Source organism: Trichomycterus rosablanca, chromosome 4 (genome assembly GCF_030014385.1).
Source record: "Trichomycterus rosablanca isolate fTriRos1 chromosome 4, fTriRos1.hap1, whole genome shotgun sequence".
Lineage (NCBI taxonomy): Eukaryota > Metazoa > Chordata > Actinopteri > Siluriformes > Trichomycteridae > Trichomycterus > Trichomycterus rosablanca.
In genome coordinates, this window is record NC_085991.1 from 29,141,650 (window position 1) to 29,157,555 (window position 15,906).

Sequence of the window (15,906 nt, forward strand, 5' to 3'; positions counted from 1 at the left end):
CTGGCACTAGGTGGCACAAAACTTGCCTATAAACTCGCCCTGGAGGACAGAAGAAACTGAGAAATTGACAAGTCAAGTCAAATTTATTTATATAGTGCTTTTTACAATGGACATTGTCTCAAAGCAACTTTACAGAGTCCAGGACCAACAACCCCTATTGAGCAAGCCGAGGGCAACAGTGGCAAGGAAAAACTCCCTTAAAATTACAGGAAGTATTTGGACTGTGGGAGGAAACCCACGCGGACACAGGGAGAACATGCAAACTCCACACAGAAAGGACCCAGACCACCCCACCTGGGGATCGAACCCAGGATCTTCTTGCTGTGAGGCAACAGTGCTGCCCACTTAGCCACCGTGCCGCTGACAGACAGAAAGAAACAGACAGACACAGAGAGAGAGAAAGACAGACAGAGAAAAAAAGTGAGACAGGCAGAGACAGACAGAGAAACAGACAGACAAACAGAAAAAACAGACAGGCAGGCAGAGACAGACAGGAAGGCAGATTCTCAGAGAGAAATGCAGAAATACAGAGAGACATACTGATACAGACAGAGAGACAGCCAGAGAAAGAAACAGCCAGACAGAGAGACAGCCAGAAAAAGAAACAGCCAGACAGAGACACAAACAGAAAGACACAGACAGACACAGCATACATGCATAGACAGAGAAAGAAACAGACATACACAGCATACATGCATCAAATGAATGTATGCAACACACACACACACACACACTTGTAAACATCTTAAAGTAAACTTCTGATATTTTGTATGTTAAATAAGTTATGGCTGTATTGATTTAAAAACACAATAATGTGGTGGGTCCACCAGACCCGCAAACATTGGCTAAGTAACAAAACTATGAACACCACACAAGGGTTACGAACTTTTCTTCGCATTGGGTTGTGTAAATTTTGTATGTTGTTCCGATATTTGTGTTATTTTGTATTTATTAATTGGGCATTTTATTACTTGAAATTCTCCCTATTTAGTTTAGTTTAGCTTTTCAGTGTTATTCTCTTTCTCTAGGAAGACACACCCTTCCCTGTTACCAAAAGTCATTTATTTTGTTAGTTAAATAAGGGTTCAAAAGAATTAACAAATCACAAATTTTTTTTATGTCCCAACTTTTCCAGAAATAGTAATTGTAGATTGAACACTTGGGTCTAGTTTACGCTGCTGTGACAGAAGACGTTGCTTTTTAAGCAAGAAAACCATAATTAAAAGCAATTATTATATCCAATTTATAAAAAAAAGTGCTACATAACATATGTAAACAGGTACATAATCATAACAAATTAAACTTTAGTATATGATTTGTGGGGCGACACAGTGGCTAAGTGGGTAGCACTGTCAGCTCAGAGCAAGAAGGTCCTGGGTTCGATCCCCAAGTGGGGCGGTCCAAATCCTTTCTGTGTAGTTTGCATGTTCTCCCTGTGTCTGCGTGGGTTTACTCCGGATGCTCCGGTTTCCTCCCACAGTCCAAAGACGTGTAAGTGAGGTGAACTGGAGATACTAAATTGTCCATGACTGTGTTCGAGATAACCTTGTGAACTGATGAACCTTGTGTAATGAGTAACTACCGTTCCTGTCATGAATGTAACCAAAGTGTAAAACATGACGTTAAAATCCTAATAAACAAACAAACAATATGTGATTTGTAATACAAGCATTATTTTGTATTACAGTCTCCAGACACACACTGACAGTAAAATAAGTGAATGAAATGACCATTGACATTTCACTTGGTACTCTTCAGGAAGGAAAAAGGAAGGAAAAGGAGTAAACAGTAAGTAAGGAAGTTAAAGAATTCTTGTTGACATGGTTAAATAAAGAAACCAAGTAAGAAGCTTGGACAAAAAGAAAGAAAGAAAAATAATAAATAAAAACGTTGTAAAGTATGGTGGACAGTGGGACGCTCGTTACTCGGTACCGCCCCTCGCGGATAATATAGGACCTGCAGCAGTAATTCGCCACTAATACTACATCCTCTCCCGGTATCGGAGGCACTGTAACTCTAATATATACTTTTATCATAAAACGCTACTCTAGGCTCAAAACGTGTACTATATTTTTGTTCACCGTTTCTCAACTGTGCAGCTCTATCCTTTATTATTGTTCCTAAATAACCCTGCATCTAGTTTTCAAAAAATAAGAATGATGAGGTAAGTGCTTCCGGTCGCCATCTTGTCGTTGAAGAGTGTGTGAGTTCGTTGGGGTTTGTTTGGAACGAGCCACCACGTTCTATTAGCTTTTTTAAGTTAAACTTTATTTTACAAGATGTCTAAACGACATCGCTTGGATTTAGGCGATGATTACTCATCGAGCAAAAAGAGATCTTTAGACGGGTAGGTTTAGTCCAGAATAAGTAGTTTAATCATGTTGTCCGGCCGCGGTTTGTGTCTTTGTGTTGAGCTAGTTAGCTCATGCTACTGCACATGTTTAGCAGTGAATTATCGTTTCATTTAAAATTGTATTATTCTTATAGTCGGTGCATCCTGCGCGTTATTAAATAGAAGTTCGTCTGGTGGGAAATAACTGGTTCTGTATAATTATACCAAATGTTTGCAGTGCACGTGGGTAAAGCGTTGGATACATCACTGTAGCTTCGTGCTCGACGCGGGTTGAATTCCAAATGGTTTGCTCTGAGATGTGAAGTGCACTTCTTAAAGCGTGGTCGGCATTACTTGCAACATGCATTAGTGATCGTGTGTAGGGCGTGTGTAGCCATTTGGGATACAGCCACAGACATGTTTTAAGCTAGCCTTGCTGCTAGCCGGCTACTGTCTACTTTTTAAACACGGCTTATTATAGCTATAACGCAAGTATAATACAATAAAATGTTAAGTACTGAATTTATAATAATAAACATTATTGACTGTTGGTCTGTCTTTCTTTCTGTTGTCTATACAGTTAGCGGTTTAGTAATTACAATAACAAGTCGGTTATGTTTGCCGCGAATCGTGTTTCTACCAAACAGTTAGCTGGCTAGTAACGTTGTTTGTGTTATATTAAGTTCAGAATATATACGTTTAAAATATGTTGTGCTTTGAAAATGGCAGCTAATGGCATTAAAAGTTTGTGTTTTGATAAACAACTGTTTGTTTAAATTGAGAAGACGTATTACTAACAACCCACGTGAGGAAAGCTAGTAAAGGATTAAAGTGCTTGTTTTTATGATCTGCCTTATAATTACAATTTAAAACTTAATTATTACATATGTGATTTACAGTGTGCAGCATACACATGTAATGGACATGTAACTTTATAGCATGGGATCCTAATACCTTGTTAATGATTAATAGACAGCTAGTGTGATGTATGTGGAACAGTGGTCTATGGCCAAGGTTAAAAAGGACCCAATGTAGTCATTTTATGATCAGGTGTGATCCATTAATTAGGCTATCAGAGAAGTGTGCTGTGATTTAAAACTGCTGCAGGTCTGTCCACAGTCAAGTGAGCTTTATGTCAGCAGGGGTTTCAAGGCTACAGTGTAACAAAGAAGTCCCTAAAGAAGCACCTTTAAGCTGGATGGGATTTTGTTGCTAATTACTTAGTCAGAAAAAAAGCAGGGGCTTCTTTCATTTAAACTTGTTAGTTTATATTTATATAGGCACAAATACATGCTGAACATGGTGTTAAATCCAAATAAAATACATATAAAAGTACAGTTTTAGTCTAAAGTGTTTCTCAGACATTGCATAAAAAGCCAAACTTTTAAATAAACTTTATAAATGTCAGGATTTTGTAAAACACACTAATTGAAAATCTTTTTCATCTCCCTGCAGAAAAGATCGTGACAAAGATCGGGTTCGAGATGAGCGGTCAAAGGACAAAGACCGGGACCGAGACAGAGATCGTGACCGGGACAGAGAAAGAGACCGAGAGAGGGACAGAGACAGGGAAAGCAAGGCTTCCAGCGTGCAGCTGAACTCTGGTATGACGTCTGGAGTGGGGATGCCTCAACTGAAGCAAACAGCCATTAATCAGCAGATCAACCCCTTTACTAACCTGCCCCACACACCGCGCTACTACGAGATTCTGAAAAAGCGACTGCAGTTGCCTGTCTGGGAGTACAAGGAGCGCTTTCACGACATTCTTACACGTCACCAGAGCTTTGTGCTGGTGGGAGAGACCGGCTCTGGCAAGACCACGCAGGTTAGTCTGTCATAAACATTTGCGCAATGGTCAAAGACATGTACCCAAATCCCCCCCCCCCCCCCCCCCCCCCCCCCCCTCCTTCTGTTTATGATGTTTCGTGTCCACATTAAAGCTCTTGATCCATGTTTTATTTTTATGGATTGTGCTAAAGTGGTAGGTGGGTGTATAAGGTTGATTTGAAATTATATGTAGTGTGATAAAAGGGCAGTGGTTGCTCAGTGGTTAAGGAACTGCACTAATGGTTAGATGGTTACTGTCACTTCATTACAACCAACTTGCCATGGCTTTTAACTCTCAATTACATGCATTATAATCAGGCACAAATTGCTTTGAGTAAAATGCATCTGCTACATAGTGCAAATCAAAAGGACGTAGCATGACTCTGGTCTCTATTTTGCAAAAATCTACACCAATTCTGCCAAAAGCATGTGGGGAAAACAATTTGGCCATATTTCTGAAAGTTATGTTTGGTGCAAAAGTAACACTGCATCACAAAAGGAACACCATACCAACAGTGAACCGTGGTGGTGGCAGCATTATGCTTTGGGTGGTTTTTTTTTTGGCTGGAACTGGGGATGTTGTCAAGGTGGATGGAATTATGAACAGTTTATTAAAGTAAATTATAACACAACTGTTGGATTGCCCTGCTCACCTTTAAGTGGAAGACAAACAGTTGCTTTTTGATGGGTAGCAAAAAGTATCTTGGCCTTGTGAAAGTAAAAAAATAGATTAAATGTTTCCTTTCCCAACAAAATACAGACCTTATTTACTGCTCCTCTTTCCATGTTTTTTTACAAGCTTGACCTGAGGCTATAAAAGTTACATTCAAACACATGAAAAGCAGTTAATACTCTAAATGACAAACTGCCTTAGAATTCATGAAAATAACAAGAATCTTGTCACTGTGGCAAGTGAATGAACTCTATACTGACATAACTCTTCACCATGTCTTCTAAATATGTTCTTAATGCCTTACTTTGTATACACATTATTCAAATAAGATTATCCAACCTAACTGAAGTAGATAATCGAACTGTTCAAATAGGTCTTGGTGGTAACTTCACCAGGTGAGCGTGACGACCGAAAAGCAGCAGACGTGGTTTCTTTTCAGCTGTAACCAAAGATACATTTTAAAAGGATACCTTTATTTAAGACATCTAAACAAAACATCTAAAATGGCTGTTTTTTTTTTCTATAGATCCCTCAGTGGTGTGTGGACATGGTGCGCTCTTTGCCAGGGCCTAAGCGTGGCGTAGCCTGTACTCAGCCTAGAAGAGTGGCAGCCATGAGCGTGGCACAGAGAGTGGCAGATGAGATGGATGTAATGCTGGGACAAGAAGTTGGCTACTCCATCAGATTCGAGGATTGCAGCTCCGCAAAAACAATCCTCAAGTGAGTATATAAATGAACAACCTGCACAAGAAAGTAATAAACATTGTCAGACTGTGTAAATTGGTGTATAAAAATACATTGGATACAATATATGCATGCAGTGGATTTTCACCCATCAGTTTACACTAAATCACCTTTAATGACATTGTAAAAACATGAGAGTGATGTGCTACTCTTTCTCACAGGACAAGAGGTAAGGACTTGTTCAGTCAGTGTTTAGTTCTGTTATCGTGGTTGTCCATCTAAAATGTTTTTATTATTGTTTTTTTTTTGTACATATGAAAACAGGGGCTCAGGACGCCTAGTATAAAATTCAGCTAAAATTTAGCTCACCCTTTGCACTGCTTAACTGCACATTGAACAGGAGTCCTCCTGGAGCTCTGGTTTCCTCCCAGAGTTCAAAAACATGCACAATAGATAAATTGGAGATACAAAACTTTGAACTTAAACTGATGAATCATGTGTAACCATTAACTACTGTACCTGTCCTGTCATGAATGTAAACAAAGTGTGAAACATGACCTTAAAATCTTAATAAAATAACTTTCATTTACATTTAGATTTAGGGCATTTATCAGGTGTTTTCTTTTATTTTTGAATTCTAAGTGACCTACAGTTTAGGGCCATGTTCAGGAGCCCAGTAGTGCCAGCTTAGCAGTATAAACATGTATTAGTCCAGCACCTTAACCATGAGCTACCACTGCCCCACCACACACAACCACCCCACCTTAGTGTCTTGCCAGGTATATAAAAAAAACTGTTGCTTGTTTCTGCTTAGAAGCATAAGCACATGTGGGTTCATGTTTACCTCAGGTTTCATGATTCATCTAACGTTTACACTTACTTTAAGTTATATGATGGTACATATCAGAGTACATTTATTTGCTCATGGTGTAAAAAACCAGAAATGAACTTCACATTTCTTCCTTACTGCTTTAAACAGTTTCAGTTAATATCTAGTTGTCGGAAATGATCTGTTATAACAGTTTTAAGACCAAGTGCTTAAATACTTAGCTCATCTAAATCACCTCTAATGACATGTTTTTAGAGGTTTTTTTTTTTTTTCATAGTTTAAATAAATATTGTTTACTGAAATCTCTTATTCACTGAAGTAATTAGTAAATATTTGGTTAAGGCTTGTTGCATTGGCCTCTTGTCCCAGTGTTAGTTTCCTTCACCCTGAGGGAGCTTTCACCAGGGAGGAAGGTTTCACCAGGTACTGGTGGTCAATATTGATAGAGAGGTTATTGTACAAAGAGTTTGAAAAATCCTGCTCCCCTCTGTCAAATGGTTCATCAAGGGTAAAGATTGTCTTTGAGCTAGACAAAAACTCAAAGCACCCTGACACAGAGCAACACTGGAGTGGTTTAAAAGGATTCCTATTTTTTGCTACTGCAGAATTTAAAACAATTCTTATTTATATATTTTTTTAGGTACATGACAGACGGTATGTTGCTTCGAGAGGCTATGAACGACCCACTGCTTGAGCGATATGGAGTTATCATTCTGGACGAGGCTCATGAGCGCACACTGGCCACAGATATTCTGATGGGTGTTCTCAAAGAAGTTGTTCGCCAACGAGCAGACCTAAAGGTTTGTGGTTTTAAATGAAAACATGCTTTATATTTTATATATGTCGTGACAATCTAAATTGCTGTAGTTTCAATTTAAACTAAAGTTAAACTTTACAACCACAATTGTATATTATTTTGTCTGGCTACTGTATCGTTTCTGAGGTCTTAACACTATTTGATCTTTATTGGCATAAATTTTAAACAGCTACACATATATAGGTAAATATAGTATACCAGCAAGTGTTTTTGTTTTTTAAGTTTTTGCTTAGTTTATGTTTTTGATGTTTTCCTTATGCAACTATTGGTAAAACTCAAAACAATCCAGTTTGGCACCACAACAACAACATTGAGGCCAGATTGCATCTACCCATGTCTGAATGCTTTTATGCATTGCTTTTTTAGTTATGTGACTGACTGGTTGGATAATTCCATAAATCAGCAGGATTATTGGTGCACATTTTATCTGGGTTATTAGAATAACACATTTTGGATACAAAGTAATACTTTAGTCATTGGCTAATCTTTAAACTTGCTTTAGGTCCACCATACTAGTAGCTGTGGTGGTGTTTAAGGAGGATTGCATCTACCTCCTATCAGTTTGTAAACCTTTTTTCCTGAGGCCTATAATATAGTAATTGATCCTGTAGTGTCAGTGGTTAAGTTAATTGTATTCCTTAGATTCCTTAGTTTTCTTTTTTGCAGTTGGAGCAGTCCAATATTGTAGGGTTTCCTTTAAGAGAGTGTTTAGTTATTTAGTGTTCAGTCATTCTGGTACATTAAAGAAAATGGCACATTAATCATGGTTTGATTAAGTAAATTGCTAACCAAAAATGAAAACTAAATAGCTCATTTAGTGTTAGCGGAGGCTTATTTTATGCAAAGAATGATAGCGTGGACAATCCACAGTTTAAAACTTTCTTGGCCATCAAAAATCCTTTTTAGAAGTGGCTGCAGTGCTATCTTGAAGGTCAAGTGCACACACCCTGTAAAACTGACCTTATAAAACCTTAACTTTTTTATCATCTTTGGGTTTCCCATGTGTGTTCACACTTGACCATGCACTTTAATAAAATTCTCCTTTAACAAAATTCTCCTTTAACAGTCGCGTATAGTTGTGTGCTGTGCACTGTTTACACAATTTTGGAAAAACTTAAAATCACTTGTGTACCAGGGTATAGATGCTTTTTTTAGTGTTGATGCTCTTTACTTCTGACTGCCTGACAGCCATTACTCTCAGAAATGGGAAAGGCCAGTCTAATTTTTCAACAGAGCTGAGCATGCCCTCTAGTCATGCCATTTTAAGGCTCTTAACCAATAGGGAACAGAGGCATGTTGCTTTTTATGGCCAGACCCAGTTCTCATAAAGCAGATGGGTAATGACTGCTTGTTGTTGGCTGCAAGTCAGAGGTTCGACATTTGTTCAGAGTGTGTTAAATGAGGTCTAGGTGACTGCAAATGATCCCTGGCCCCATGTCCCCATCGGAATTTGAAGTTAAATGGGCTTCAATTAAAAGCAATTATGACGTCTCGTGGTGCAGAAATGTGCTGAGGTGGTCCACGAGGTCTCTTATTTGAAGGGGGAAGAGTTCATTTTCCTTCATCACAGTCCTAATGGTTCTGAAAATAAATGGCCTCCAGGAAAGCCTGGGGACAAATCAGCAGGTTCATTGTGGTTTGGCAGGCTGTAAAATGACTGAAGCAAGTTATGCCAAAATATTTAAACATAATACTGACCACTTTTGGTGGAACTGACAAATTTATAACGTCTTATTAAAATATTAACCACAAATGTGGTTCATGGCAAATTGTTAGACTTTATTGGAAAAACACTTCAGCCAGATAGTAATGTAAATCAGTGAAATGAACAGTTTTTCTATGTTGTACATGTTATGGCAGGATGTCAGTGTTTAGCCCAGATTTCAGCCTCGTACTACAAAGCAATAATGTGTGCAAATGTTTTAAAAAGATCTGCAATTTGTGTCACAGTAATTCTCCCTCGGTCCGTACCAGATCCTATAGCCCTTATGTCCTCTGGCAACTTGTTGAGTTCTTAAATTATTGTCTGTAGGTTCTCACCCTTTGACTGAGATCACTTATTGCTGTTTTTAAGTTACTTCAACCTCTCAGTTCTTTTTGCTGCTTCATTCAACACATGAACTGTGAGGAACTACCATCAGCTCAACATGTATTGTGTTCCTAACTGTGCCTAAGTGACCAGACCTCCACTTCAAAAACATTCTCTATTAATGGTAAAGGATAAACACCACCAGAACAAAAGTCTACCGTATGAACAACTACAAGGAAATCTTTACCTCAGTACCTCTCCAATAACTGCTTAAATTATTAGAAGCACTAGCATTTAAAATGCCATATAAGTTATGAAAAAACAGTTAAACTGTATACTAGGGCTCGGCGATATATCGAGTTTTAAAGATATATCGATATATTTTCATACGCGATATAAGATAAGACAATATCGCTTATATCGATATAGATGTTGCGTTCTATTTAGATCCGACAGTTCGTCGTTCCCTTCTCCCAGTTTGTCTCTGCACATGTTCACCTGCCCCGCCCCTCTCCCTCACTGAACACAACTCGCCCCTCCCCACCACGTGAGTCGCCCGCACGGCATGTTCTAAACAGCTCTAGTGACTATAGAGCTCCGTCTAAAAATGATATTTTCGTTGTTGATCTCTTTAAATCAATAACACTTTATGGACATTGATGTAGATTTGAAAATGACAATACTGAATAAAAAATGTCAAGAACAAAACTGTTTGATGTTTATATGAGCTTTGATCTGGTCTGGGTGCGGAGTTTTATATCGGGCGCAGAACGCTGAGCGAGATGCGGGTTTTACCCCGAAAAAATAATAATGAAAAAACACACAAGAAAAGTAAAAGAGAACTTAATATTTTCACAGTGATTGGGAGGAAAAGTGTGTGTTTCATTCGCGGACGACGACAGAGAGCGGCACAATGTGGAGAGAGGCTTCAGTACGTGTCACAGAAACGTCCATTTAAATCGTAGCTTTTAAAAAATCTTACTTAACTGAACATGGGACAGAGTTCATGATTTGTTCTAAAACAAAAGTAGTGATCAGTACAAATGGGATCAGTACAAACGGGACATTATTTGAAGATGGGACTGTTAATGATTTCCTAAAAAATGCTACAGAAGTCATAATTTATAAAAATAAATAAATTAATTAATAAAATTGTGTGATTTTGATCAAAATGCTACAGATGTGCTCATTCATACAAAACCGTCAGGAACAATATTTACAAAAATATCAAAGATGTGATCGCTCTGACTTTCAGAAATAAATGTTACATGTTTAAATATGTCTGTGTTTCCTGCCATGGTAAATCATTGTTAATAATTATTGCAAGAAATAATTAACATGTGATCAGTCTCTTCACATATATGAATATTATTATTAATCATAATATTATCATTAAAGGTGAACCATGCAACCTTATGTTATTCAGGAAGTTTGTATCCTACAAGTAGCCCTTTGGCTTACTCAGTACCCTTAAAGTAGCCCTCTGTTTCAGAAAGGTTGGTGACCCCTGATTTAATATATGCCAATAGTTTATTTTTGAGGAATTTCTCATGTTTATCTACAGCTGAATGTTAATAAAAGTGCCTGTATAACATTTGGAACATGTAGCTTTGTCTCAGAAGTGTCTTTTTGTTATTACCGTATGGGATGAAAAAATATCGAGATATATATCGTATATCGCCATTCAGCTAAAAAATATCGAGATATTATTTTTTATCCATATCGCCCAGCCCTACTGTATACACACTAAACCACAATACACACAAGTAAAGAAAGCAAATCAACCACCTACTTTGATGTTTAACAACTGACTCTATTATTCAGCCATGATAATAGCCATAGCATCTGACATGATGTCAAGAATTAAACAAACTGTGCCTAAGTGATATAAAAAGGCATTGTCATACCCATTTTGGTGAGTGCTTCTAATTTTTTTGGCTCATCTGTGTATGTTATCAGAAATACAGTGTATCACAAAAGTGAGTACACCCCTCACATTTCTGCAGATATTTAAGTATATCTTTTCATGGGACAACACTGACAAAATGACACTGACACAATGAAAAGTAGTCTGTGTGCAGCTTATATAACAGTGTAAATTTATTCTTCCCTCAAAATAACTCAATATACAGCCATTAATGTCTAAACCACCGGCAACAAAAGTGAGTACACCCCTTAGTGAAAGTTCCTAAAGTGTCAATATTTTGTGTGGCCACCATTATTTCCCAGAACTGCCTTAACTCTCCTGGGCATGGAGTTTACCAGAGCTTCACAGGTTGCCACTGGAATGCTTTTCCACTCCTCCATGACGACATCACGGAGCTGGCGGATATTCGAGACTTTGCGCTCCTCCACCTTCCGCTTGAGGATGCCCCAAAGATGTTCTATTGGGTTTAGGTCTGGAGACATGCTTGGCCAGTCCATCACCTTTACCCTCAGCCTCTTCAATAAAGCAGTGGTCGTCTTAGAGGTGTGTTTGGGGTCATTATCATGCTGGAACACTGCCCTGCGACCCAGTTTCCGGAGGGAGGGGATCATGCTCTGCTTCAGTATTTCACAGTACATATTGGAGTTCATGTGTCCCTCAATGAAATGTAACTCCCCAACACCTGCTGCACTCATGCAGCCCCAGACCTTGGCATTCCCACCACCATGCTTGACTGTAGGCATGACACACTTATCTTTGTACTCCTCACCTGATTGCCACCACACATGCTTGAGACCATCTGAACCAAACAAATTAATCTTCGTCTCATCAGACCATAGGACATGGTTCCAGTAATCCATGTCCTTTGTTGACATGTCTTCAGCAAACTGTTTGCGGGCTTTCTTGTGTAGAGACTTCAGAAGAGGCTTCCTTCTGGGGTGACAGCCATGCAGACCAATTTGATGTAGTGTGCGGCGTATGGTCTGAGCACTGACCGGCTGACCCCCCACCTTTTCAATCTCTGCAGCAATGCTGACAGCACTCCTGCGCCTATCTTTCAAAGACAGCAGTTGGATGTGACGCTGAGCACGTGCACTCAGCTTCTTTGGACGACCAACGCGAGGTCTGTTCTGAGTGGACCCTGCTCTTTTAAAATGCTGGATGATCTTGGCCACTGTGCTGCAGCTCAGTTTCAGGGTGTTGGCAATCTTCTTGTAGCCTTGGCCATCTTCATGTAGCGCAACAATTCGTCTTTTAAGATCCTCAGAGAGTTCTTTGCCATGAGGTGCCATGTTGGAACTTTCAGCTGTACTACTAAATTGAACACACCTGCTCCCCATGCACACCTGAGACCTAGTAACACTAACGAGTCACATGACATTTTGGAGGGAAAATGACAAGCAGTGCTCAATTTGGACATTTAGGGGTGTAGTCTCTTAGGGGTGTACTCACTTTTGTTGCCGGTGGTTTAGACATTAATGGCTGTATATTGAGTTATTTTGAGGGAAGAATAAATTTACACTGTTATATAAGCTGCACACAGACTACTTTTCATTGTGTCAAAGTGTCATTTTGTCAGTGTTGTCCCATGAAAAGATATACTTAAATATCTGCAGAAATGTGAGGGGTGTACTCACTTTTGTGATACACTGTATGTTAAAGGAGCATTGAGCACACTTCCACTATAAATGAAACCAAACATTAAACAGTAGGGACAATTTCTAAAACCTTTTATGAGCTTAGTGTTTATTACGGTTCTGTAAGATGAACATTAAATTAAAATCTATATCAAAGCAAGTAAGCTGTAGTTTTAGCTCATGAAACACTCAAGCCAAGTCAGCTCACTGCATTTTCTTCTCTGCTGTTAAAATAGTATTTTTTCTTTAGTATTTTGGTCACTGATTAGACATTTAAAAATCTAAGTGCTAATTCCTTTTAAAATTCCCCTTGCTTCAGGTTATTGTTATGAGTGCCACCCTGGATGCCGGAAAGTTCCAGGTTTACTTCGACAGCTGCCCCTTGCTCACCATCCCTGGCAGAACTCATCCTGTGGAAATCTTCTATACACCAGAGCCGGAGCGTGACTATCTGGAGGCAGCAATCAGGACAGTCATTCAGATCCATATGTGTGAGGAGGATGAGGGTGATGTGCTACTCTTTCTCACAGGACAAGAGGTAAGGGCTTGTTCAGTCAGTGTTCAGTGCTGTTATTGTGGTTGACTGTCTAAAATGTTTTTGTTATCGTATTTTTTGCACATTTGAAAACAGGGGCTCAGGACATCTAGTAAAAAATTCAGCAAAAATTTAGCTCACATTTTGCACTGCTTAACTGCTTATTGTACAGTAGACACTGATGTGCAAAACTTGTGATGTATGGATCAAAAGTCCATTTTAGCTCTATTTCTGCCCCATACTTGTTGCTGACTAGTCTCTTTTGATATTAGTTTCCATGTTGTGGTTGTCTGCACAAGATGCTTCTTGATTGACTATTTCCTTATACCACTCAGTAGCTTCTAACTTCAGTGGCCTCCTAGTGGCTGTATTCTCTTCAATGGCTTTGAGAAGCTGTAGATATTTAAATTAAAATAATGATACTTACCTACAAAGCCAAATACAGACCAGCTTGAACCTGCCTTAGAACTTGTCAGATCATGTTTTCTACCATGTACCCTTGAGACCAGAGGTCTGTAGAAAGCATAACGTTCAGACATTATCTGAGCAATCTAAATATATAACACTATTTATATTTGGGGTGGATCGGTGGGTAGCACTGTGAGAAGGTCTTGGGCTTGATTCCTAGGTGAAGCCATCTATGTCCATTCTGTGTGGAGTTTGCATGTTCTACCTGTGTCTGCATGGGTTTCCTCCTGGAGCTCCGGTGTTCTCCCACAGTCCAAAAACGTGCACAGTAGATGAATTGGAGTTACAAAATTTCTTGTGATGTTTGACATTGAACTTAAACTGATGAATCATGTGTAACCTGACACTACCTGTCCTGTCATGAATGTAAGCAAAGTGTAAAACATGACCTTAAAAACTTTCATTTAGATTTAGGGCATTTAGCATCTTTTATTTTTTGAATTCTAAGTGACCTACAGTTTAGGGCCTTGTTAAGGAGCCCAGTAGTGCCAGCTTAGCAGTATAAAAAATGTATTAGTCCAGCACCTTAATGGTGAGGTACCATTGCCCCACCACACACACCACCACCCCACCTTAGTGTCTTGCCAGCTATATAAAACCTGTGTGGAAAACTGTTGCTTGTCTCTGCTTAGAAGCATAAGCCTATGTAGCTTAATGATTACCTCAGGTTTCATGATTCATCTAACGTTTACACTTACTTTAAGTTATATGATGGTACATATCACAGTACATTTATTTGCTCATGGTGTAAAAACCCAGAAATGAACTTCACATTTCTTCCTTACTGCTTTAAACAGTTTTAGTTAATATCTAGTTGTCGGAAATGATCTGTTATAACAGTTTTAAGACCTCCAGTGTTTAAATACTTAGCTCATCTACAACACGTACATACGTGAACTCACAATTAAAAGCAATTTGGCGGATTACTTTACAGCCCTTTCAGCACTGTGCTGCAGAGCTAAGGCGATCGATGCTCAGATTGATAACGGCTGTACACAGCTGGCCTGGGTGCTTGGGTAAAAAGCCTTTTTGTGACGGCAGTGCTTGACCCAGTTTCAACCATAAAATTAAGTCATTTGTTGTTTTCTTGTTTCCCACACAGCTGGAATCTGGAGTTAGAGATTCCCAGCTCAAAACTATAAACACGGTTTTAGATATGGACTCGGTGGAGAATGTGAGTTTTACTGTGTGCATATGTTCATGCACAGTGTAGTCCATAAATATGCAGACAGTTTCTATTTAGAATCAAAGGTTAAAGAAGCATGGTTATATTAAACCATGAAACAACAAAAATACCACCAAGTAAACCATTCGAGCTGTTATCTTAAATATGTGTAATATAAAAAGCTTGACTTAATTGTACATACTTTTTTGCCAAAAGTTTCATACTTTAGTGCTATTACCATTTTATCAATCGCTTTATGCTGGTCAGCATGGCTGCAGTCCGGGCACATTGAATCATAAGGCAGCAATACTCTGAGTTGGATGCCAATTCATTGTAATACCAGATATCTCCCCACTCCCCAACAGACATTACCAATCAGGTCAGTGAGAAGGCCTGATGGGATGATATCCTGGTTCAAATCTCATTGCTGCTGGGCTAGAACAATAGACCTCTTCGGCACCCGAGCACCTTAATTTATTTATTTGAACTTGCTTTGAAATGTCATTTCATTTTGTAAATCACTATAAACAGTGTATAGAGAAAAATCCTTACATTCTGTCTTCTTCTTGCCTTTGAAATGATTGTAAAAGGATGTTTTAGGCTGATATGGACTCTCTTCTACAGCTTCACGTTTTCACATAAAATCTGTGATTTAGTGCAACTGCGATGGTTAAAATTAGTCCCAGGCCAGCTCCTGCATCTGTTCAAACTCATTTGTGTCTGTGCTGTGTAGATTAAAAAGATTGTTTCAAGAATGTTTATCCAGCATTGCAGAGCCGGTAGGCTGCTGTTGTGTTTCTGTCCCAGGTGCAGACGCTCTTGGTTGGGCACAGCCTCTCGCCCATCTCCCTCAGTGCCAGTTTTTCTGACAGCTGCAGCATCCGCGGTGCTGATGGTCTATTAATACTTTGGCTAATTTGATCAATCAATTTACATTTACTCTGTCCCGCGCTGCGATCCAAGAGCTTTGATTAAAAGGCACG

General features: G+C 39.0%; 1 protein-coding gene across 2 annotated transcripts in view; it reads left to right on the plus strand.

Moving 5' to 3' along the window:
* Positions 1-2,126: 2,126 nt before the first annotated feature.
* dhx15 (DEAH (Asp-Glu-Ala-His) box helicase 15) overlaps positions 2,127-15,906 on the plus strand; it is a 39,702-nt gene continuing 25,922 nt past the window's right edge. The window contains exons 1-5 of one of the 2 annotated variants that reach the window (XM_062994137.1): positions 2,127-2,164; positions 3,788-4,157; positions 5,359-5,552; positions 6,986-7,145; positions 13,075-13,293. In XM_062994137.1, the coding sequence (XP_062850207.1) occupies positions 2,157-2,164; positions 3,788-4,157; positions 5,359-5,552; positions 6,986-7,145; positions 13,075-13,293 (951 nt within the window). In that variant the 5' untranslated portion in view covers positions 2,127-2,156. Of the gene's footprint in view, positions 2,165-2,210; positions 2,348-3,787; positions 4,158-5,358; positions 5,553-6,985; positions 7,146-13,074; positions 13,294-15,906 lie in introns of those variants that run through there. The other variant, XM_062994136.1, reaches the window with a different exon arrangement.